Source organism: Anabrus simplex, chromosome 3, assembly GCF_040414725.1.
Source record: "Anabrus simplex isolate iqAnaSimp1 chromosome 3, ASM4041472v1, whole genome shotgun sequence".
Taxonomy (NCBI): Eukaryota; Metazoa; Arthropoda; class Insecta; order Orthoptera; family Tettigoniidae; genus Anabrus; species Anabrus simplex.
Window position 1 is genome coordinate 334,951,428 of NC_090267.1, and position 26,184 is coordinate 334,977,611.

The window sequence follows — 26,184 nt, forward strand, 5'->3', positions numbered from 1 at the left end:
TTCCCCCCCAAACGCGCTTTTCTTTGTTTTTAAAGGAGATCAAAATACCAATTTTCACGTCTGTAACAACTTTAGTTTTTATTAGATGTATGTATTCTCATACAATTAAGTCAATTAATTTTTTCTATCCTTTAACACTCCAAATCCCCTTCATTGGATTTTCCGAGAATACGTGTTTGTCTACTTTTAAAGCAGATTCCAAAAATAAAATTTCACGTGTGTAACATCTTCATTTTCGAGATATCAGTAGCCTAATTAAAAGAATTCAACACCATTTTCAGTCACTTTTACCCCCCACCCCCACTACCCAAGTTGTATTTCCGAAAACTAAAAATACACTTTTCTTTATTTTTAATAGGATAAAAAAATGACCATTTTTCACTTCTGTACATGTTAAGTTTTTTGAGATATACTGTAGAAATTCTCATTTTAAAATTTCACCCCATTTTAGTTCCCCGTAAGTGGAGTTTCCAAAGACAAATCAAATATGTTTCTTTACACTTACAGGAGATTCCAAATACCCACTATTTACGTCTGTAACATTTTACGCTTCTCGGATATTCTGTAAATATAGTCTTTCAAAAAATTCACCCCAATTTGCCACTCCTGTTTAACCGCCATTAATTGAATTTTCCAAATGCAAAAATATACGTGTTTCTATATTTTTAAAGGATATCCCATTTACAAATTATCAGTTCTGTAATATCTTTAGTTTCTGGGATATATGTATCCTCATTAAAGGCATTCAACCCATTATTCACCCTTTTACACCCCTCCTATTGGGATTTAGAGAAAACAAAGAAATACGTGTTCCTTTATTTTTAAGGGAGATTCTAAACACCAATTTTTACATCTGTAAACGTTTAAAGTTTTAAGATGTAGACACACTCATTTTAAAAATTCACCCCCCTTTTCACCCCGCATTATTTGGATTTTCCCAAAACGAAAAAAATACCTGTTTCTTTATTTTTAAAGTAGATCCCAAATACCAATTTTCAGGTCTGTAATATATTCAGTTTCTAAGATATAAGTATTCTCTTTAAAGGCATCCGAACCCATTTTTCACCCCTTTTCACCCCTCCTATTGGGATTTTCCGAAAACAAAAAAATACGTGTTCCTTTATTTTTAATGAAGATTCTAAATACCAATTTTTACATCTCTAAACTTTAAAACTTTTGAGATATAGATGCACTCATTTTAAAAATTCACCCCCCTTTACACCCTCGCATTAATTGGATTTTCCAAAAACAAAAAAATTTGTGTTTCTTTATTTTTGAAAGCGATCAAAAATACCAATTTTGAGGTCTGTAATATCTTCAGTTTCTGAGATATATGTATGCTCTTTAAAGGCATTCAACACATTTTTCACCCCTTTTCACCCCTCCTATTGGGATTTTCCGCAAACAAAAAAATACGTGTTCCTTTATTTTTAATGAAGATTCTAAATACTAATTTTTACATCTCTAAACTTTAAAACTTTTGAGATATAGATGCACTCATTTTAAAAATTCACCCCCCCTTTCACCCTCGTATTAATTGGATTTTCCAAAAACAAAAAAAATATGTGTTCCTTTATTTTTCACAGCGATCAAAAGTACCATTTTTGAGGTCTGTAATATCTTCAGTTTGTGAGATATAAGTAGCGTATCCGGATTAAAGGCATTCAACCCCTTTTTCACCCTTTTTCACCCTTTTTCACCCCTCCTATTGGGATTGTCTGAAAACAAAAAAATACGTGTTTCCTTATTTTTAAAGAAGATTCTAAATACCAATTTTCACATGTGTAAACTTTTAAAGTTTTGAGATATAGACACACTCATTTTAAAATTTCACCCCCCTTTTCACCCCGTTAGCGATGGAATATCCAAAAATCCTCTCTTAGCGAGCACCTACATCTTAATATGAATCTATGCCCAAAATTTCATTTCTTTATGTCCAGTAGTTTTGGCTCGGCGATGATGAATCAGTCAGTCAGTCAGTCAGGACAAGCTACTTTATATATATAGATTAAACTACTGCATTTCCCCTGTTTGATTTTGTGTTGAAAATTCTGTAGACACCTGACCAAAAATCCTGCTTTTCCTGCCAACGTACTTCATTTATACCAACTACATCTAACTTTAGTCTATCCACCTCCCTTTTCGGATTCTCTAACCTACTACACGATTCAAACTTCTAACATTCCACGCTCTGACTCGTAGAATGTCAGTATCCATCTTCCTGATGATTGTCCCCTTCCGTGTAGTCCCCACACGGAGATACGAATGGAAGACTGTTTTTCTCCGGAATATTTTACCAAGGTGGAAGCCATCGTACATCATTCATACAGAGAGAGCTGCATGTCCTCGGGTGTTAGTTACGGATGTAGTTTCCCGTTGCTTTAAGCCGTGTAGCAGTATCAATACAGCTAAGCCATGTTGAGTATTACTACAAGGCCATATCAGTCAATCATCTAGACTGCCGCTCTTGTAACTTCCGAAAGGCTGCTACTCCTCTATCGATGAACCATTCTGATCTCTTGACAGATACCCATTCGATATGGTTGTACTTGCAGGTGGAATATCTGCTTCATTGGGACACGCAAGCCTCCCCACCACGGAAAGGTCACATGGTTCGCAGGGAAGGTATTTATTATTATTATTATTATTATTATTATTATTATTATTATTATTATTATTATTATTATTATTATTATTATTTCAATCCCTAATTCGTGATTAATTTTCTGTACTGAAAGCGAGAAACTGATAATAGCAGCATAAAAGTAATATATTAATAGGCCTGTTTTGTTACGAATTTAAGTTTAGATTTTTCAGAGACCTGCTATTTGTATGTGGTTGACTAGGAAAATAAAACCTATACTTGCGCCCATACAGGAGCGCAGCGAGGATCAATCGTTGAGCCCCACAATACCCCTGTTCAGAATTGCGGGTGAGGCCGCCTGGGTGAGGTACTGGTCCTCCTTCCCATTTTTATTTCCGGCCCAGGGTCTTACGCTCCAGGACACTGCCCTTGAGACGGTAGAGGTGTGATCCCTCGCTGAGTCCAAGGAAAACCCAACCCTGGAGGGTAACCGGTTTAAGAAAAAAAGTAAATGAAGTTTAGTTTAAGGAATAAAAAAAAAGTGATTAGTGATGTGATGAGGTTGACGTTCATGGCTGCGGTGTATGGAAGTACTGAAAGCGAATCATAATTTGAAACAACTGTATTACTATATTGGAAATAGCTCAATAAATTAATTACGGTATAATATTTCTACAGTTCTCTTTACAACTTCATTACCCAGCAGTAGCGTAGCCAGGATCGACCAAGGAGAAATGGGGAGGGGACGGGGTTATTTTTACAAAATGGTGATAGTATATAATGAGGGTGATTGTGCGTTTGTGGTGGGCGCATGCGCGAAAGTCATAAGAAAACTGATACAATCTTACATTAAAATACAGAACAAGGACAATACGATCTAAGTAAATAGTTTTACGGCGAATGGGATGTTCATATTACAATCTAAAACCTAACATTCGAGACTTCTTCGAAAATAGATTCAAGAAATCTGCGGCTTTCACAATTTTTTGAGTGGACTTTGACTTGTTTATTGACATTTTCTGTTTAGTTTCTTTTATAAAATTTACATGGGGTTTCTAAGCACAGTATTCCCTCCTTGGCTACGCCCTTGGAACATGTCGTGTCAGCAAGTCATCGAGCAATTTTCTGGATTATCGATACATGTGTCACAGGACGTGTCTCGTCAGCAAGGCGTCGAGCAATTCTCGGCCTTCTGGAGACATGTGTCACTGAACGTGTCTCGTCAGCAAGACATCAAGCAGTTCTCGGATTCCCTGAGACATGTGTCACAGGACGTGACTCGTCAGTAAGACATCGAACAATACTCGGCCTTTTCGAGACATGAGTCATACGACGTGTCTCCTCAGCAAGACATCAAGCAATTCTCAGACTCCCTGAGACATGTGTCACAGGACGTGACTCGTCAGCAAGACATCGAGCAATTCTCGCCCTTCCCGAGACATGAGTTACAGGACGTGTCTTCTCAGCAAGACATTAAGCAATTCTTGGGCTTCTCGAGACATACAGTATGTCACAGGACGTGTCTCCTCAGTAAGACATCAAGCAATTCTCGGCCTTCTCGAGACATGTGTCACAGGACGTGTCTCCTCAGCAAGACATCAAGAAATTCTTGGGCTTCTCGAACATACTGTACAGTATGTCATAGGACGTGTCTCCTCAGCAAGACATCAAGCAATTCTTGGCCTTCTCGAGACATGTATCTTAGGACGTGTCTCCTCAGCAAGACATCGAGAAATTCTTGGGCTTCTCGAACATACTGTACAGTATGTCATAGGACGTGTCTCCTCAGCAAGACATCAAGCAATTCTTGGCCTTCTCGAGACATGTATCTTAGGACGTGTCTCCTCAGCAAGACATCAAGAAATTCTTGGGCTTCTCGAACATACTGTACAGTATGTCATAGGACGTGTCTCCTCAGCAAGACATCAAGCAATTCTTGGCCTTCTCGAGACATGTATCTTAGGACGTGTCTCCTCAGCAAGACATCAAGAAATTCTTGGGCTTCTCGAACATACTGTACAGTATGTCATAGGACGTGTCTCCTCTGCAAGACATCAAGCAATTCTTGGCCTTCTCGAGACATGTATCTTAGGACGTGTCTCCTCAGCAAGACATCAAGAAATTCTTGGGCTTCTCGAACATACTGTACAGTATGTCATAGGACGTGTCTCCTCAGCAAGACATCAAGCAATTCTTGGCCTTCTCGAGACATGTATCTTAGGACGTGTCTCCTCAGCAAGACATCAAGAAATTCTTGGGCTTCTCGAACATACTGTACAGTATGTCATAGGACGTGTCTCCTCAGCAAGACATCAAGAAATTCTTGGGCTTCTCGAACATACTGTACAATATGTCATAGGACGTGTCTCCTCATCAAGATATAGAACAATTCTTGGGCTTCTCGAGATATATGTCATAGGACTTGTCTCCTCAGCAAGACAGCACGCAATTCTCGGCCTTCTGGAGACATGTGTCACTGTACGAATCTCGTCATCAAGACATCCAGCAATTATCGGCCTTCTCGAGACATGATTCATAGGACGTGTCTCCTCAACAAGACATCTTTCAATTTTTGGGTTTCTCGAGACATGAATCATAGGACGTTTCTCCTCAACAAGACATCGAACAATTTTACGGCTTCTCGAGACACGTGTTACAGGACGTGTCTCCTCCGCAAGACATTAAGCAATTCTTGAGCTTCTCGAGACATGTGTCATAGGACGTGCCACCTCTGCAAGACATTAAACAATTCTTGGGCTTCTCGAGATATGAGTCATAGGATATGTCTCCTCAGAAAGACATCGCGCAATTCTCGGGCTTCTCGAAACATGTATCATAGGACGTGTCTCCTCAGCAAGACATCAAGCAATTCTTGGGCTTCTCGAGACATGTGTCATAGGAAGTGTCTCGTCAGCAAGACATCGAGCAATTCTTGGGCTTCTCAAGACATGTGTCATAGGACGTGTCTCGTCAGCAAGACATCAAGCAATTCTTGGGCTTCTCAAGACATATGTTACAGGACGTGTCTCCTCAGCAAGACATTAAGCAATTCTTGGGCTTCTCGAGACATCTGTCACAGGACGTGACTCCTCTGCAAGACATTAAGTAATTCTTGGGCTTCTCGAGATATGAGTCATAGGATATGTCTCCTCAGAAAGACATCGCGCAATTCTCGGGCTTCTCGAAACATGTATCATAGGACGTGTCTCGTCAGCAAGACATCAAGCAATTCTTGGGCTTCTCAAGACATATGTTACAGGACGTGTCTCCTCAGCAAGACATTAAGCAATTCCTGGGCTTCTCGAGACATCTGTCACAGGACGTGACTCCTCTGCAAGACATTAAACAATTCTTAGGCTTCTCGAGATATGAGTCATAGGATATGTCTCCTCAGAAAGACATCGCGCAATTCTCGGGCTTCTCGAAACATGTATCATAGGACGTGTCTCCTCAGCAAGACATCAAGCAATTCTTGGGCTTCTCAAGACATATGTTACAGGACGTGTCTCCTCAGCAAGACATTAAGCAATTCTTGGGCTTCTCGAGACATGTGTCATAGGAAGTGTCTCGTCAGCAAGACATCGAGCAATTCTTGGGCTTCTCAAGACATGTGTCATAGGACGTGTCTCGTCAGCAAAACATTAAGCAATTCTTGGGCTTCTCGAGACATGTGTCATAGGACGTGTCTCGTCAGAAAGTCATCAAGCAATTCTCGGCCTTCTGGAGACATGTGTCACTGGACGTATCTCGTCAGTAAGACATCGAGCAATTCTTGGGCTTCTCGAGACATGTGTCATCTCGTCAGCAAGACATTAAGCAATTCTTGGGCTTCTCGAGACATGTGTCATAGGACGTGTCTCGTCAGTAAGACATCGAGCAATTCTTGGGCTTCTCGAGACATGTGTCATCTCGTCAGCAAGACATTAAGCAATTCTTGGGCTTCTCGAGACATGTGTCATAGGACGTGTCTCGTCAGCAAGACATCGCGCAATTCTTGGGCTTCTCGAGATATGTGTCACTGGACGTGTCTCGTCAGCAAGACATCGCGCAATTATTGGGCTTCTCGAGACATATGTCACAGGACGAGTCATCACTGCAAGACATCGAGCAATTCTTAGCCTACTCGGGACATATGTCACAGAACGTGTCTCGTCAGCAAGACATCGAACAATTTTCAGCCTTGTCCAGACATGTGTCACAAGACGTGTCTCCTGTGCAAGACATCGGGCTATTCTCGGCCTTCTCTGGACATGTGTCATAGGAGTGTCTCGACAGCAAGACATCGAGCAATTCTCGGGCTTCTCGAGACATGTTTCACAGGACGTGTCTCATGAGCAAGACATCAAGCAATTGTCGTTATCCTCGAGACATGAACTCTCTTTCCCCATCTCTATTGCAACATATTGCTTTCACCCACACGTTCCCTCTGCGGATCAGTGGTAGTGTGTCGGGCTCCGCATCCCAAGATCGGGAGATGAACCCCGTCAGAGATAGTCGGATTTTTAAAGAGAGGAAAGAACTCGGACTCCATGTCGTACGATGTAAAGGACACAATTTCCCTTTACGTGACTAAATTAATTAATTCAGCCATAGATCGCCTAACATAAATCATATTTACTCTGTCATCCGGTAGACAATAATAATAATATTAATAATAATGATAATAATAATGATATTCGTTTTACGTCCCACTAATTACTTTCACGGTTTTCGGAGACGCCGAGGTGCCAGAATTTAGTCCCGCAGAAGTTGTCTTACGTGCCATAAATCTATCGACACGAGGCTGACGTATTTGAGCACCTTTAAATACCACCGGACTGGGCCAGGATCGAACCTGCCAAATTGGCGTCAGAAAGCCAGCGTCTCAACCGTCTTAACCACTCAGCTCGGCTCCCTCAGAGAAAGATGGAACTTTGAATTTTACGCTCAGTCAGTCTAAATGCCATCAAATTAAAGTGCCTGCGCACAGTGGCTGAGGCATTATTCGACAGAGCTCTGATAGACCTAAATATTAACTTGGCACCTGAATTGATGACATACCCTCAGACAGTAGTGGTGATTAGGCGGGCCGAGGAGGGCAGTCTCCCCGCCCCCGCTCTGTCGAGAAAATCTAACATTTTTATTCCACTTTAGCCAGTTGAATCTAGTTATTATTAAAAGAAAAACAATTTGTACAAGCCATGATGTCTTATCTGATCATTCTTTCCTTGATTTTATTTAATTATTAACAAAAATATTGGCGGAAATACGCACGAAATACCATTTGTCGTGGCTAACCGATTTGTATAGCGTTACTTTGCATGTGCTGTGAGGAAGGGTAGGAGGGATTTGTGTGTGTATATATATACTTTTTGGCCAGGGTCCTGGACACTGAGGTATAATTCATCTGATGGCCGAACGCATTAGTCAGTCTGGGAGTGTCTTTAGTGTCTGTCAGTTTGTTAGAGTGTAGTCAAATAATAAATGTTTTAATTGTATAATCACCCCGTACTTCTATTTAATTGTAATTTCAGCGTGAGGTAGTACCATTTTTCCCTTCACTGGACTATATTCTTTCTTTTGTGTTATTTATTACGTAAATGTATTTAATCTGCCCCGTGGTTTATTTGTGAGACCTGGTACAGCATTGGATCAAAATCTCAAAAATCTGTTATTACCGCACTTAATTAGGTAAACTGTCAACCTCTAACTCTCTGTCAAAATTCGCTGCTGGAGCATGTACATGGTGATCGTAGACTGAAGTGCTGTATCCGCAAAGACGCACACACGAAATTCTACCAGTTGTGTACACTATTTTATTTACAAGTTATTTACACAAATCCTGTTTACATTCTCTATACACACGCACTAATGAATTGCCATCATGAAATAAAACACTACTACAAAGGATAAGGATAGACTGCAACAGTAGCATGTCAACTACCAATCCAACAAAACCAATTCACATACTTGACTTTAAACACTCAGCTACCACGACGTCCACACAAGTCACATTAAAACAACTCCACACTCACAAGACTGCCTCTTTATAAGCGTCGCCTGGCAGGCTTCTAGAAGAATATGACACAACATATTTGTTCGTAACTTCGGGAGTTTCCAATAGCCTAGTTACAATGTAAGGAACTTTCTACACAAATCTAGTCGCACATACCATTATTCTGGACTTATTACAGTGTGTTGCACAATGTTACATTGGATTATACATAGTATATACAGGTAATAATAATGTATATACTATTAATTACGTGTTCTTACGTTAAATAAACTCATATTAATATATATATATATATATACCGCAGATGTTTCATGATATAACCTCACAAATAACAGGATCGTGATTTATACCAAATAAAGTCCGGACATAACTACGTAAATAATAATAATACTAATACTAAATGGATGTAAACACTTCATAACCATACCACACAAATAATAATAATAATAATAATAATAATAATAATAATAATAATAATAATAATAATAATAATAATAATAATAATAATAATAATAATAATAATAATAAATATTTGCATTATTTAACCATGCGTTAAAGAATATTGTTTCCAAGTTATATTAGTCTATTACGCTTGCAACTAGATCTAGAAAACGCATTCGGTAATGTTGATTGGACAAAGCTGTTCGAGAATCTCAAGGTGATCAGGATCAGATACCGAAAAAGAAGAATTATCTACAATCTGTACAAAAACCAGCCTGCCATGATAAGAATCGAATTTTATGAAAAAAGCAGCAATCCAAAAAGGAGTGAGGCAGGGCTGCAGTTTGTCCCCTCTCCATTTCGATGTTTATATATAACTCGCGGTAGAGGAAATCAAGGAGGAATTTGGAAAAGGAATCACAATCCATGAACAGGAATTCAAAACTCTGAGATATATCGATGATATTTTTATGTTATCTGAGGTTGCGGAAGATCTAGAGAACTTGCTGAACGGTATGGACACAGACTTGGGGATGAAATACAGATTAAGACAAGTAAATCTAAAACAAAATAATGGAGCGTATTTGAACAAAGTCAGGTGATGGAGGAAATATTAGATTAGAAAATGAAAGCAATCATCAATGATCTGCTTTCAGAGCTGTTGCTCAGGTGGCAGATAGGCTATCAAAATTAATAACCTAGCTCCTTCTTAAACGTTTTCAAAAACTTGGAAATTTTAATTGTAGACTAGCATGAGCAAGGAAGGCCGTTCTTAACCTAACGATCTTCTGTAAAACAACAAACTCTATTGTAGACTACTTCTTCTTCTTAATCTGTTTACCCTCCAGGGTTCGTTTTTCCCTCGGACTCAGCGGGGGATCCCACCTCTACCGCCTCAAGGGCAGTGTCCTGGAGCGTGAGACACTGGGTCGGAGGATACAAGTGGGGAAAATGACCAGTAACTCTCCCTGGCGGCCTCACCTGCTATGCTGAACAGGGGCCTTGTGGGGGATGGGAAGATTGGAAGAGATAGACAAGGAAGAGGGAAGGAAGCGGCCGTGGCCTTAAGTTAGGCACCATCCCGGCATTTGCCTGGAGGAGAAGTGGGAAACCACGGAAAACCGCTTCCAGGATGGCTGAACTGGGAATCGAACCCTCCTCTACTCATTTGACCTCTCGAGGCTGAGTGGACCCCGTTCCAGCCCTCGTACCACTTTCCAAATTTCGTGGCAGAGCCGGGAATTGAACCCGGGCTTCCGGGGGTGGCATCTAATCACACTAACCACTTGTAGACAACTAACATCGGAATTAACCATTATAACTAGCTCAGAAAGGAAGAGAATGGAAGATTTTGAAATGTGGTGTTGCAGAAGAATGCTGAAGGTGAAATGGGTATATCGAATTACGAATGAAGAGATACTGAATCTTATCGGTGGAGGAGAACGATTAGGCAAAATTTGACCAGAAGAAGATACAGAATGATAGGACACATCTTAAGATACCCAGGACTTGTTCAGTTAGTTTATAAAGGAAGTGTAGGCAGTAAGAACGCCAGGGGTAGACCAAGGTATGAATATGACAAACAGATTAGAGTACATGTAGGATATAGTAGTTATATAGAAATGAAAATCTTAGCACAGGATAGGATGGTATGGAGGGCTGCATAAATCCCGTCTATGGACTGATGATCCAAAGAACAGCACATTATTATTATTATTATTATTATTATTATTATTATTATTATTATTATTATTATTATTATTATTGCTGGCCCCGTGGTGTAGGGGTAGCGTGCCTGCCTTATACTCGGAGGCCTCGGGTTCGATTCCCGGCTAGGTCAGGGATTTTTACTTGACCTGAGGGCTGGTTCGAGGTTTACTCAGCCTACGTGATTAAAATTGAGGAGCTATCTGGCGGTGAGATAGTGGCCCCGGTCTAGAAAGCCAAGAATAACGGCCGAGAGGATTCGTCGTGCTGACCACACGACACCTCGTAATATGCAGGCCTTCGGGTTGAGCAGCGGTCGCTTGGTAGGCCAAGGCCCTTCAAGGGCTGTAGTGCCATGGGGTTTGGTTTTATTATTATTATTATTATTATTATTATTATTATTATTATTATTATTATTTGCCAGTTGCTTTACGTCGCACCGAAACAGATAGGTCTTATGGCGACGATGGGGTAGGGAAGGCCTAGGAATGGGAAGGAAGCGGCCTTGGCCTTAATTAAGGTACAACCCCAGTATTTGCCTGGTGTTAAAATGGGAAACCACGGAAAACCATCTTCAGGGCTGCCGGCAGTGGGGTTCGAACCTACTATCTCCCAGATGCAAGCTCACAGCTGCGCCCCCCTAACAGCACGTCCAACTCGCCCGGTATTATTATTATTATTATTATTATTATTATTATTATTATTATTATTATTATTATTATTATCTCTCTGTTAGCTTTACTACTCCCTCATGCTATTTTATCATTTTCTTATATCACCCGCGAATCGTTTGCTCCGCTTTCATTAATGCTGCATGAGATGTAAACTATGCCCTGTTATATTTCTACAGGTTCCAGCAGGTCGAATGGAGCTTCGCAAGGACACAGTGCATTGGGCAGTTTGTATACCCGCTGCGTGTACAGCTCAGGACCTGAAGAGGACTCTGGATGTTCTACTAAACGACTACAGAGGGCTGACTGTCACGGTGGAGGAGGACAGCTGTCAGACAGCAGAGGACATGGATCAAGTTCCAAGATATCCATTATTCTGGTGAGCTCAACTAACTACACTCACTATACGAAATGCACATGTTTTGTTTATTTTTTTCCGCATCATTTGCACGGTTTCTAAACTATGCTACTGAGCGTGTTTGGTTTATAACCGACTGATTACATAACGCTCCTGCCACCTGGTGAGTGGCCGTTGGAACTACGGGCTCGCTGTCATAAACAGTGTTGTCTGACCTTGTAAGTGCGTGAGTATCGTTTGTGAGTGTCGTGAAATTGGGCCAAAAATCGAATTTTATTGGCAAGGATATGTTATGGCCCTTTTCCATGCTATTTTTTTCCCTACACAGGCGTAGTGAAACACTTGGAGTGATAACCCGTCACACACAAGAGAACCGAGTGGTTGCGCAGTTTGGGTCACGTAGCTGTCAGCTTGCATTCGGGAGATAGTGGGTTCGAACCCCACTGTCACCATCCCTAAACAAATTCCACACCAGGCTGTACCTTAATGAAGGCCATGGTCGATTCCTTCCCACCCCTAGCCATTACCTGTCCCATTGGCGCTATAAGACCTATCTGTGTCGCTGCAACGTAAAGTAAATTGTATGTTAAACAGGACGCATTGACGAAACATTCACCCACGAAAAGCACCAAAAAGAGGGCTCTAAAGAAAATTTTACCTGTAATGCTTCAGGGGATTTGCCGATTGGTGTGTCAAGAAAATCCACCGACCCAACGTTATAGGTTGATGGCACGCAAGGTTGAAAAAAATGAAAGTGAATCTATCGGACAGACATCCCACAGTTGTATAAAGCGGAGTCAAACAAGGTGCAGATCCAGGTGGACATGGTCTCAAATCATGCTGCCAGAACATCTCCGTGTTATTTTGTTTAGAAGAAAGAAGTTGAATATGAATTCATGTAATTCCATTTCAAGAAAAAATGAAATTGCGTATGGCTTTTAGTGCCGGAGTGTCCGAGGTCATGTTCGACTCGCCAGGTGTAGGTCTTTTGATTTGAAGCCCGTAGGTGACCTGCGCGTCATTATGAGAATGAAATGATGATGAAGACGTCGCATACACCCAGCCCTCGTGCCAGCGAAATTAACTAATGAAGGTTATAATTACCGACCTTGCCGGGAATCGAACCCGGGACCCCTGTGGCCAAAAGGCCAGCATGCTAACCATTTAGCCACGGAGCCGGACTCCGTTTCAGGACATTCCTGTGAAGAGCGTCCGATGCCAGTCTAATGGATTCCTGCGCGTTTGGACTGTTGGAAAGACATCTCTAACATAGTCGTCAGTGCACTTTGGATGGTCTATATGAAGCTTGCAGGTGGGAATGGATTACAATTCCCATGTCTGTACTTTCCTTCAATGGAATCTTCAATGTCGGGCGTGCTGGGGATCCAATAGAACGCGACCAGTGACGGTGGCGATGTATCTCGTAATGTGAGTACCATTGCAAATAGGTCGGTTATACACCTAACGACCTTCAGTAAAACATCAAATTCTATTGTAGACTACTAACATCCTAATTAACAATTATGAAAACAGAACATCACATAATTACTCTTGATAATACAGTACAATATATTAGCCTATATATAACGAAGCATCGTTATCTATGCTATCTATTCACACAAATATTATAAACAAGGAAAGTTAGTGAGCTTAAAGCTTCGGTGACTGACTCTGCTCACTCGTTTACTCACGCAATGCCAAGCCAAAACTGCTATGCTAAGATATTTTGAATTTGAACAATTTGATTTTCTTATGTGTAGGCAAGAGTTAAGAATTGAAGTTTTGATATTAGTTTACTAAGAGGGTGAAAAGTATATGGCTCTCATGAGTCATTTAGACTGGAGTAGTGAAATTCGGCACATGAACTCAACATTAAAAATAAGCAGACACGAAGCACAATGTCAGATTTCACAATGAATATATTCCCCACTGTGCAGGGTACGCAGCATATTTACACCTCTATAACAGTCATTCGAGGGACCAGTCATTCTAAACTACGAGCTCATTGCAAGCATTCAGTGTGAAAATACCAAGACTGTTAGTATGGCGTAGTTACACAATAGAGTAACGGAGTCGAGTAAAAATAAAGTTTATAAAATGCAGTTTTCAGTACTCAAACCCCGGATATCCTTGTATGATTTGATAACCAAGGGCCTTTCCCCTACACTAACACTGACTCGCCGCGAAGTGCTTTACTTCGAGTTTCACTTACCAGGCGTGTCCCTCACTTCGCATATTTATCTAACCACTAGAAAATATACTTGTAAAAATTACAAAATTCACCTAAAACCGAGAAATGCAGCTCTAGCTAACGTATAAGGGATCGAGATACGACAAAACTGCATAGGAACACTCCAAATTGGACAGCGATTGTGTTATCCACTTTAAGATATGACTTACCGTTTAACCACCAATTGCCTCGAAACGCAGGTTCGCAACGTCATTAATATTGCCTCCACATTTCGATATTTTTTAGGACGCTAAAAAGGTAAACATTTGAACATCTTGAATTTTTTCGTCAGTTACGGCCTACAAGATATAATTTTGCCAAATTTCAATTTTCTACTTTGTCTGGCAGATTGTCTGCCATCTTGATTGGGGATGGGGGGTAAAAATTAGGACTTTCGGGAAACTGTTAAACCACGAAAACTATAGGTCAGCGCTTTGGAAAAATATACCCCACTGGATGAAAGAAATACTTACCCTTGCGTTCTTATGCTGAGCCCAAAATTTCACAACCGGTAGAGGGTTTGATCCTGCCTCAGTTCGATGGTATGTGAAGAAATGTCGCTCATAGGTGGCTGGAAATATGCCAAAGCTCATGTCGATATATACCTGTATATAAATTAACTCTTGCGACACAAAATATCCGGCTCCTCGGTGTCTTCGGAAACCTTAGGACGTAAAGGAATATCATTAAAATCAACTTCATACGCCCTAGATTTTCAATTGCGTTCTCTCTGCGAGCTGAACTCGGCCTGCTATCAGCATCGTTCCCAAAATGTCTTCCTAAATCTGACCCCATTCAGACGGGCCTCACGTTCAGAAGCATTCTCAGACGCCCTAGGCGGGACTGGTGTTTCAAGACTTTGAGCGAAGATTTTCTAAGGGCAGCTCGTTTTTCAATTGCTATAATAAGAGGAATCCACTCTCAAAAGTGTTACAACCTATCAATATACTGTATATAAGCAAGTCGGTTTGGAGCGATCTATAGACTATATAAAGGTATAAAAATGGAAATAAACGTGAATTAATGAGGCACTTCCAGGCATCTCAGAAACTTACAACTTGGTACCATAGAAACTGATGACCTCAGGATCCCTAGAAACATAAAAAATTCTCAAAATTCCCTGAGGGTAGGGGGAGGGGCACGCTGGGGGCTTCAAACGTTGGGCTCAGCGCAGAAACGCAGTCGTATATATTTATCTAAAGCGGTAACCTATAGGTTTCGTGGGCTTAAAAACTTTCAGCAAATTCCTCATTTGTACCCCTCTTCCCCCCAAATCAAGATGGCGGCACAATCTGCCAGACGAGCTAGAAAATTGAAATTTGGCGAAATTATAGCGTTTAGCGTGTAACTGACGGACAAATTCAAAGATGTTTAAATTTTTCATTTTTACCCCCGAAAAATCGAAATATGGAGGCAATTTTAATGACGGCGCAGACCTTCCTTTCGAGGTACTTGGTGGATAAACGGTAAGTCGTATCAGAAAACGGATGGCACAATCTTTAGTTCAATTTCGAGTGATCTACAACTTTGATCCTATGACTTTTTGTTGTATATATATCTTCCTTATACGTTAGATTTGGCTGTATTTCTCGATTGTACGTAAATTTTGTGATTTTACATGTATATTTCATAGTTTGACACAGTTATAGGAGTGATAGAGTCATCAAGTTAGGCACGCACATTGACACGACCGATGGTCATTTGCGAGCCAAATTTCATGATTCTAGCTTTCATATAATTATGCAAAAAGATAATGTTAAATGTTCAAAATGTACCCAAATTTCATCCCATCCAAACTTTCTAACTCAATCGAACCCATAAATATGGGGATATATACGAGAAAATGTTTCAGGACCAAACATGTAGAACGATAAAAGGGGCATCTGATGGCGTAAACCCTTTGTTGTTATGATGTAGGCCTACCGTTTAGGAGAAGTAAGTCTCAAAGTGAAGATCTGCACTTACAAACGTGCTCATGCTTATCTGTCATCTAAGCTTATATAAATGCGCGGCTCCATGGCTAAATGGTTAGCGTGCTGGCATTTTGTTACAGGGGTCTCGGGTTCGATTTCCGGCAAGGTGGGAAATTTTAACCATAACTGGTTAATTCCCCTGGCACGGGGACTGGCTGTATGTGTCGTCTTCACCGTCATTTCATCCTCATCACGACGTTTAGGTCGCCTACGGGCGTAAAATAAAAAGACCTGCACCAGCCTCTCCGGAGGGCATACGCCATTATTATTTTTATCTATATAAATAACGTTATAGGGGTCCGCTGTCTGTAAATTCGTTTATTTTGCCAATTTTTCACATATTTGTCCAATTTAGGTCAACTCAAGACCGTTTCAGTGGTTTTTAGCTTTCGTGTCTGTGTCCGTTTGTCCGTCTTTTCCACCATCACGGTGAAACGGCTGGATAGATCTCGACCAAACTTCATATATAGAGCAGGCCTTCACTTATCCAGTGGAAGGTTTGAATATGCATGTTGTTGTTTGAGTCATCAGTCCATAGACTGGTTTGACGCAGCTCTCCATGCCACCCTATCCTGTGCTAACCTTTTCATTTCTACGTAACTATTGCTTCCTACATCTGCTCTAATCTGCTTGTCATATTCATACCTTGGTCTACCCCTACCGTTCTTACCACCTACACTTCCTTCAAAAACCAACTGAACAAGTCCTGGGTGTCTTAAGATGTGTCCTATTATTCTATCTCTTCTTCTCGTCAAATTTAGCCAAATCGATCTCCTCTCACCAATTCGACTCAGTATCTCTTCATTCGTGAATCGATCTATCCATCTCACCTTCAGCATTCTTCTGTAACACCACATTTCGAAAGCTTCTATTCTCTTTCTTTCTGAGCTAGTTATCGTCCATGTTTCATTTCCATACAATGCCACGCTTCACACGAAACTCTTCAAAAACATCTTTCTAATTCCGATATCAATGTTTGAAGTGAGCAAATTTCTTTTCTTAAGAAAGCTCTTCCTTGCTTTTGCTAGTCTGCATTTTATGTCCTCCTTATTTCTGCCATCGTTAGTTATTTTACTACCCAAGTAACAATATTCATCTACTTCCTTTAAGACTTCATTTCCTAATCTAATATTTCCTACATCACCTGCCTTCGTTCGACTGCACTCCATTACTTTTGTTTTTAAGTTATTTATTTTCATCTTGTACTCCTTACCCAAGACTTCATTCATACCATTCAGCAACTTCTCGAGATCTTCTGCAGTCTCAGATAAAATAACAATATCATCGGCAAAACTCAAGGTTTTGATTTCCTCTCCTTGGACTGTGATTCCTTTCCAAATTTCTCTTTGATTTCCTTTACTGCCTATTCTATGTAAACATTGAAAAGGAGAGGGGACAAACTGCAGCCTTGCCTCACTCCTTTCTGGATTGCTGCTTCTTTTTAAAAGCCCTCGATTCTTATCACTGCAGACTGATTTTTATACAGATTGTAGATAATTCTCCGTTCTCGGTATCTGACCCCTATCATCTTCAGAATCATAAATAGCTTGGTCCAATCAACATTATCGAATGCCTTTTCTAGATCTACGAATGCCATGTACGTGGGCTTGTCCTTCTTGATTCGATCCTCTAAGATCAAACGTAAAGTCAGGATTGCTTCACGTGTTCCTACATTTCTTCTGAAGCCAAATTGATCTTCTCCCAACTCAGCTTCAACTTGTTTTTCCATTCTTCTGTAAATAATACCTGTTAAAAGTTTGCAGGCATGAGATACTAAACTAATGGTGCAGTAGTTTTCACACCTGTCAGCACCGGTTTTCTTGGGAATAGGTATAACAACATTCTGCCGAAAATCGGATGGGACTTCTGTCTCATACATCTTGCACACTAAGTGAAATAACCTTGCCATGCTGGTTTCTCCTAAGGCAGTCAGTAATTCAGAGGGAATGTCATCAATTCCAGGTGCCTTGTTCCTATTTAGGTCACTCACAGCTCTATCAAACTCTGACCTCAAAATTGGGTCTCCCATTTCATCAGCATTAACAGCCTCTTCATGTTCCAGAACTAAATTATCTACACCTTGATACAACTGTTGGATATGCTCCTGCCATCTTTCTGCTTTGTCTTCTTTCCCTAGAAGTGGCTTTCCATCTGAGCTCTTAATATACATCTAGATTTCCTTTCTCCAAAGGTTTCCTTGATTTTCCTGTATGCAGCATCTACCTTTCCCAGGACCATACAGCCTTCGATATCCTTGCACTTCTCCTTCAGCCATTCTTCCTTAGCTACCTTGCACTCTCTATCCACCTGATTCTTTAATTGCCTGTATTCCTTTCTGCCCTCTTCATTTCTAGCATTCTTGTATTTTCGTCCTTCATCAATCAGGTCTAGTATCTCCTGAGTTATCCACTGATTCTTAGTTGATCTTTTCTTCCTTCCTAACATTTCTTCAGCAGCCCTACTGACTTCATTTTTCATGACTCTCCACTCTTCCTCAATAGTGTTTCCTTCAGCCTTTTCATTTAGTCATTGTGCAACATGTTCCTTGAAACAATCCCTCAAACTCTTTTCTTTCAACTTGTATAGATCCCATCTTTTTGCATTCTTTTCTTTCTTCAATTTCTTCACCTTCAGGTGGCATTTCATGACCAACAAGTTGTGGTCAGAGTCCACGTCTGCTCCTGGGAAAGTTTTGCAATCCAACACCTGGTTTCTGAATCTCTGCCTAATCATAATGAAGTCTATTTGATACCTTCCAGTGTCTCCAGGTCTCGTCCACTTATACAGCCGTCGTTTGTGGTGTTTGAACCAAGTATTGGCAAGGACTAAATTATGATCAGTGCAGAATTCAACCAGCCGACTTCCTTTTTCGTTCCTTTGTCCCAATCCAAATTCTCCTACTGTACTACCTTCTCTTCCTTGGCCTACCACTGCATTCCAGTCTCCCATCATAATTAGATTCTCGTCACCTTTTACATATTGTATTAGATCTTCTATCTCCTCATATATTCTTTCGATTTCTTCATCATCCGCTGAACTAGTAGGCGTATAGACCTGCAATATTGTGGTGGGCATTGGTTTGGTGTCTGTCTTGACGACAATAATTCTTTCACTATGCTGGTCGTAGTAGCTTACCCGCTGCCCTATTTTCTTATTCATTATTAAACCAACTCCTGCATTTCCCCTGTTTGATTTTGTGTTGATAATTCGGTGGTCGCCTGACCAAAAATCTTGTTCTTCCTGCCAACGTACTTCACTTATACCAACTACATCTAACTTTAGCCTATCCATCTCCCTTTTCACATTCTTTAACCTACCACAATGATACAAGCTTCTAACATTCCACGCTCCGACTCGCAGAATGTCAATATCCATCTTCCTGATGATCGCCCCCTCTTGTGTAGTCCCCACCCGGAGATCCGAATGGGGGACTAGTTTACCTCCGGAATATTTTACCCGGGAGGAAGCCATCATCAGTACATCATTCATACAGAGAGAGAGCTGCATGTCCTCGGGAGATAGTTACGGCTGTAGTTTCCCGTTGCTTTCAGCCGTGTAGCAGTATCAACACAGCTAAGCCATGTTCAGTATTATTACAAGGCCGTATCAGTCAATCATCTAGACTGCCGCCCTTGCAACTACCGAAAGGCTGCTACCCCCCTTTCGATGAACCATTCGTTAGTCTGGTCTCTCAGCAGATACCCATCCGATATGGTTGCACCTGCGGCTCGGCTATCTGCGTCATTGGGACACGCAAGCCTCCCCACCGCGGCAAAGTCACATGGTTCGCAGAGGAGGTAAATATGCATATGATTTAAAATCACTGAATAGATTGCGGTTTTATACGGAAACCACAACAATTTTCTTCCATTTTCTCTTATACTATTGATTATATGCGAAACGCCCCTTCATTTTAAACATAATTTCGCTTACTCTTCAAATGACGGAGAAAATTACTACTTTCTACGGGTTTAATGTTCTATAGTGAGTGGTCGACAGACCGACAACGAACTTACCGGTTACCATGGCATGTCATTTTCGCCAACATTGTAAACTCATGGTTGTTTCTTGCGTAGAAGGCGAGAGAGACGTCATGCTGTCATTCTGCGGGATATTTGCGAAACACCGTTGGAGGTTATAATCGACTTCGAATAACACTAAAGAGACTTAATATTTGAACAGTACTGCGGAGTGTAGCCCACGATTTCACACATAAGGTGTTTTCTGGCATTTGCTATAATTTTTACTGTATTTCTCTTCTACTTCTGTTTTCCGCTTTAATTTCCTGCCTCTGTCTTGCCTCTTTAGGATTAAGTAATAACACCATAAATTGTCTTCTTATCTCTTTACCTAAGAATCCCTGCGCCTATATTTCTCCTCTGTTACCACCTTCTTATATCCGTAACTCATATCATCACAATTTAACGAGGGACATTTCATTTTACAACACATCCACTTGGTATTTACATATTTGTCCTATCCGGCTGTCCTCAGTTATAATCCTATTTTATATTAATTTCAACGTTCTTAACTGTAATACCTTCTTCCTTAATTGCTCCGCACGTATGCGAGTGCCAATCCAGATACCTGGACACTCTTTCCTTTGAGGAAAAATTCCAAGTTGTTCCAATTTATAACTTTGTGGCCCCGGAACATATCGAAGGCAATTTCATTGAAGGTGTAGACATTCGTCTCAGGGTAACTGGTGACTAAATTAAGTCGTATCACAAAACAGATAACACAATCGCCATTCAATTCGGAGAGATCTACAACTTTGGTCCCATGGCATATTTTCGTATCTCAATCCCTTATACGTTGGATAGAGCCGCATTTCTCAATTTTAAGTTGTTAATTTTGCACTTTTTACACGTATATCTTATCGTTTGACACACTGATAGGAAAGACAGAATCATCAAATTCGGTACGCACATTGAAACGAACAGTGGTCATAAGCTGCCAAATCTTATGGCTCCAGCTGCCACATAAGTTTTCGAAAGTAATGTTTGAAAACTGTGCCCAAATGTCACCCTATTTAGTGTTTCTATCTCAATCTACCTTTCTAAAAGTAGTGGAGAGCCTAGGAAATGCTTAATGGTCCTAGACTCGTAGAAGGGAAAATCCTGACATTCACCTCCCCGTGGTAGAGAGGGGCCAACGTTTGCTGGAGCAGCAAGCAGCTAACGGATGCAGGGACCGATAATCTCTCGGGATAAGGAGATCCCTTTTACCAAGAATCAACAACCTCCTCAAAGGTTGGATGAGCGGGTAGAAGGAAGCGCACTCTCTTGCCCGTGGGATGAGAAATTATCCCAAAAGGCGGATGAGCTACAGGTTGGCCAACGGCATGAGGATAACAAATACATTATTTACCCTTCCACCCAGACGTCTGTATACCTGGAAATCTCCGAGAGACTCACCTGAACATGTTGTTAGAAACCAGATTGATTATATCCTGATAAAACCAAAGGTACAGGAACAGTTGTACTTCAATGAAAACACGCCTTGGCGCTGATATTTACTCAGACCATAATCCTTTAGTTAGTGTTTTTAAAATTAGGTTGAAGAAAACTTTAAAGAAAGTGATTACGCAATATTATTTACGAAAACTTAAACAACCCTCCAAAAGAGATCAAGTTAAACTACGACTAAATAACGTACTAAACACTCTACCTAATCATTCGTGCACTGAAGTGAAAATTGAAGTATTAAAATACACAATGGAATTAATTAAAGATAAACATCTGCGAGCCACCTTAAAATGGCAATGGGCTGGACATATTGCTCGAAGGGGAGATGACAGATGGATGAAGCTAGTGTTAGAATGGAGTCTAAGAGATCCTCAAAGGCCTAGAGGAAGACAGCCAGACAGATGGGACAAAGACATCAAGATAATAGCTGGTGCTACCTGGCAGAGAACTGCTCGAGACCGTTCCACCTGGAGAGTTCTGCTAAAGACTTACCTGAGTTCACGACTTAAAGAAGCCACATCATGTAATGATAGAATTGGCTGATGACGATGACGATGACGATGAAACATCTGCGAACAAACCTGGATGACTGATGAGATCCTTAAATTAATGAACAGGAGGAGGATAGCAAATGTAACACTGATGAATATAAAAAACATTAATAAAGGGTTCAGGAATAAAATAATAGAAGTTAAAGAAGAAGGAATGCAGGAAAAATTTGCCGAAATAGAAGCGTTACAACTAAAACATGACTGACATGATCGAATATGGGGGTGAAGTGCTGATACATCTTGTTCACTAGCTAACTGTGGAAGTGTGGGAAGCAGAACACATGCTGGAGCATTGAAGTTTAGCAATTATTTGCCCAATTCATATGAAGAAAGATAAAGCAGATTGTGAAAATTATAGAGCTAGAGGAGTAAGTTAAGTAACATCGTCATGGAGTTCTCACCAATGCAGCGTGTTCAAATCCCAGCCAATGCATGTGGGTTCTTCAAAATCAGAAGTCCTGTCACTGTGGTTCAGACTCCCTGCAAAACTTGAGGTCCTTTAGTTATGATCATGATATCAGCAGGCGTGTAAAACTTGTAGCTTGCTTGAATTTTGTTCATTACCATACTTAAATGAAACATTTTGAAATGGTCTTGAAATGAAATCATACAGTATTCTTTTAATGTGCAATTACATTCAGTTAAAAATGAGTACCTAATGAATGAAGTTGTATTTTATGTGCTAATGAATCTGAAAAACACCTCCATAAGTGACTTCTGATGCTTGAGCAGCCTCTGTGCTCTATCACAGGCTAAACGTCATTGTCAGACTGAGTCCCAGATCTTGAGTTTTTAAGAACAGCATGCAAGCAATAATTTAAAAAATTAAAAATAATAAATGTTAGGGATAATGCAAATTTTAAAAGGAGTGTTGAATGCATTCTCTTGTTTACAGGATGATGGTGCTGGCATATTTGCTGGTGATATCCCTGTGTACTGTAATGGACATCTATATCACCCAACCTGAAGAGAAGAACTATGCCATGCGTAAGTATCACAATTTTGTACTTTCTTGCATTGTGATTTGATTACAAATAACAATTAACAAACAGTTTCCTGACATCCCGCATTGTACGGATGGTACCTTCAGAGCCGTGGGTTGTAGTGAAAGTTTTAAAGAGCAAAATAAATGGATTATCAGCCCCATTTAGGTTCTGGAACCCTGAATTAAAACATTTTAAGACTTTCCTTTCTTTTTACTAAGCCTGTACATTTAAATTTTCCGATCATGTCTTATATTATTATGGAAGTCCACTAAGAAAATGTCCACAAATAAGGAGTCCAATCAGATAAGACCACAAGTAAAAATGTCCAGTATACAGAAAGGTTGGCAGGTCAAAATATTAATTCTATAATTTATTTCTTTTTACAAGTTGCCTTGCATTGCATGGGCACAGATAGGTCTTATGGCGACAATAGGAAAGGTCTAGGAGAGGAAAGGAAGTGGCTGTGGCCTTAATTAAGGTACAGCCGCAGCCTTTACCTGATGTGCAAATGGTTCACGGAAAACAATCTTCAGGGCTGCCAACAGTGGGGTTCGAACCATATATAATTTCTTTCCTGTATATTTTGTTTATGTTGAATGTTACATACAAACATATGCGACCGGCCGTGGGCATGGGAGAACTACACCAGCATCATTTTGATCCCCTTTGTGGAATTCCTATGAAATAACATTGCAAGGTGGTCATGGAACCAATAAAGTTTTCATTCAAAACTACAAAGAATGGTTTCTGGACATTGTGTATGTATAGTAGTTGGAGATTTATAACAAACATAATACAAGAACTGAATGAGACAGAGAATCCAAATTCAAGATGTCCACATAAACATAATAACAAGTGTATTAAAAGTCAAAGGTGAACTGAAGGGATTGTACCTAGATGCAATAAATATGAGGACAACAATAATGTTTATTTATTTATTTATTTTTTACTTGTGTTTATTTATTTTTGTAAAGGCACCTGAGCTGTGGCTCATATAGGTGCAATACATATCTAATATACAAATAGCAGAATTAAGAGATAACAGAGAATTTTAAATACATTTAGAGATGCAATACATTTACCTTATACAAGTTGCATAGTTCAGATAACACAGATATTCATGACATCTTATGTAAATATTTTACATATTTGTGTTTAAATATAGAAAATGAAGCAGCCTGTTGAAATACATTCAGGAAGTGAACATATGGTTTTGTTGCCAGTTTTAGTTGATATCTGTTATACCTGTTATAAATGTCAGAATATATCTATATCTTCTGGTACTTCCATATTATATGAAGATCATGTTGAACCCGATGCAGAAGAAAATTAGCAAATGAAATCCAACTTACATTGCACAATATTGTAAATTTAGTTTATATTTCATTGTTAAATTTTTCATTTACATTAAATACATTTCTCTGAAAATGTTACTGTATATTTAAAAACTGCAAGCAATTTTAATAATGACAGTGGACAGTTCTGATAATGACCATTTAATGACAATAGCTATTTCTGATAGTGGAATTAGTGTTAGTGAACATTTTTGCTGTGGGCATTTTGCCATGAACTTCACCCATGGATTAGAGCCAATAAGAGGAGGAGTAGCAGTAGTAGTCTACTGTCTGTTAGGTGATCAGCCCAGAGGCTGGTTGGATCCTCAAATAGCACCACCAAAGGCTATGCAGTTATAGGAAAACCACAAAAACCAATGGTAGTACCAAAATGAGGCGTACTAGGCAAGATGAGGAGTGAGGTAGTTTGCCATTGCTTTCCTCACTGGGCTAGACAGTGCTATTGTAGCACAACTAACCCTATGGGCAATACCTTTCATAACATTCAGATGCACTGGTTGTACTCTGAATGTCATTACTCAGCACCACCTATACCCCAGCAGCTTCCATATTGTCACAGCCATGGATGAGACAGGGACTTCAGTGGAAGCTACACTTTGCTCTGGCCTGTGCCAAGAGATGGAAGCAAAAGTACTGCATCCATCAAGAACTGACAGCAGGCAGCAGTAGTCTACTATCATAGTTAATGAGTGACATACAAAGAGATTCAGGCCAGCGTCACCTACAGAGTTCTGAAGAATTAGTTGTTACCACTTTTCCTTACACACTTGTATGATAATGCGGTTGTTAATCAAAAATATAAATGGACGTGACAAACTACAAGCATCAGTTGTTCTGAGCACCTGCTATAAGCTCTTCAGTGATACTGAAATATTGCAATGCTCACTCAACGTAGAGCAGACATGAAAATGTCAGTTTGTTGCTGTATCACTGTTGTTGGAGATTAACTAAATTAATTCTGCTTATTGGTATTGGTGAAGAGAAATACGTTCTACTATTACTACATTGTCACTTGTTGTTACCAAAGGCCTCTTAGTCGTTAATATGAATAGTGCTCCTAGAATACCACAGGGAGATATAAAAGCAAATCCTGCCAGGCTGAGTGGCTCAGACGGTTGAGATGCTGGCTTTCTGACCCCCAGCTTGGCAGGTTTGATCCTGCCTTAGTCCAATGGTATTTTTTAAGGTGCTCAAATACGTCAGCCTTGTGTTGGTAGATTTACTGGCACGTAAAAAACTCCCGAGGGACTAAATTCCGGCACCTCGGTGTCTCCGAAAACCATAATAGTAATTAGTGGGTTGTAAAAGCTGATAACATTGTTATTATTACTAGAAGAAAACCCAATCTTTTGTGAATAATTAACAAATGAATTAAATTAGAATACAGTAGTGTACAAGTATTGCCTTGTTTCAAGTATAGCATGTTCACTGCACAAAAGGTATACCGCTGTAAGTGGGTCCACAGAATATATCCACAGTATCCCTTGCCTATCGCAAGAAATGAGGAAAAGCGGGTGACTCCCCAAGCTCTCTCAAGCTGAAACTGTGAGGTGGTGAACACAGGACCCCTAGCTGAATCTGGTATTGCTTCAACTTACTTGTGCCAGGGTCCTCACCTCACTTCATCTTTCCTGTCCAACTACCTTTGATGAACTCTTGTTCACTTCCAACCCCAACAATATTAGGTTGCAAGGCCTATTTTTCATGCCCATCATGGCCTCTCTTCTCCTATGCTAGTACCGTCATTTTTCAAAAGGTTCTGATGAAGGTTAAGAGGGGATGATTATCCAGTTGCACTAAACCTTAAAAGAATCACCACCATCACTACAAAATTTACTGAAGATAATCAGTCTGCTGCTATGTAG

The 26,184-nt window shown here is 40.2% G+C and overlaps 1 protein-coding gene across 1 annotated transcript in view; it reads left to right on the forward strand.

Moving 5' to 3' along the window:
* Window positions 1-6,893: 6,893 nt before the first annotated feature.
* Window positions 6,894-26,184, forward strand: part of LOC136866801 (nose resistant to fluoxetine protein 6-like) — a 71,020-nt gene continuing 51,729 nt past the window's right edge. Inside the window, exons 1-3 of the mRNA XM_067143907.2 lie at window positions 6,894-7,067; window positions 11,578-11,777; window positions 22,874-22,965. Of these exons, the coding sequence (XP_067000008.2) occupies window positions 6,894-7,067; window positions 11,578-11,777; window positions 22,874-22,965 (466 nt within the window). The remainder of the gene's footprint in view (window positions 7,068-11,577; window positions 11,778-22,873; window positions 22,966-26,184) is intronic.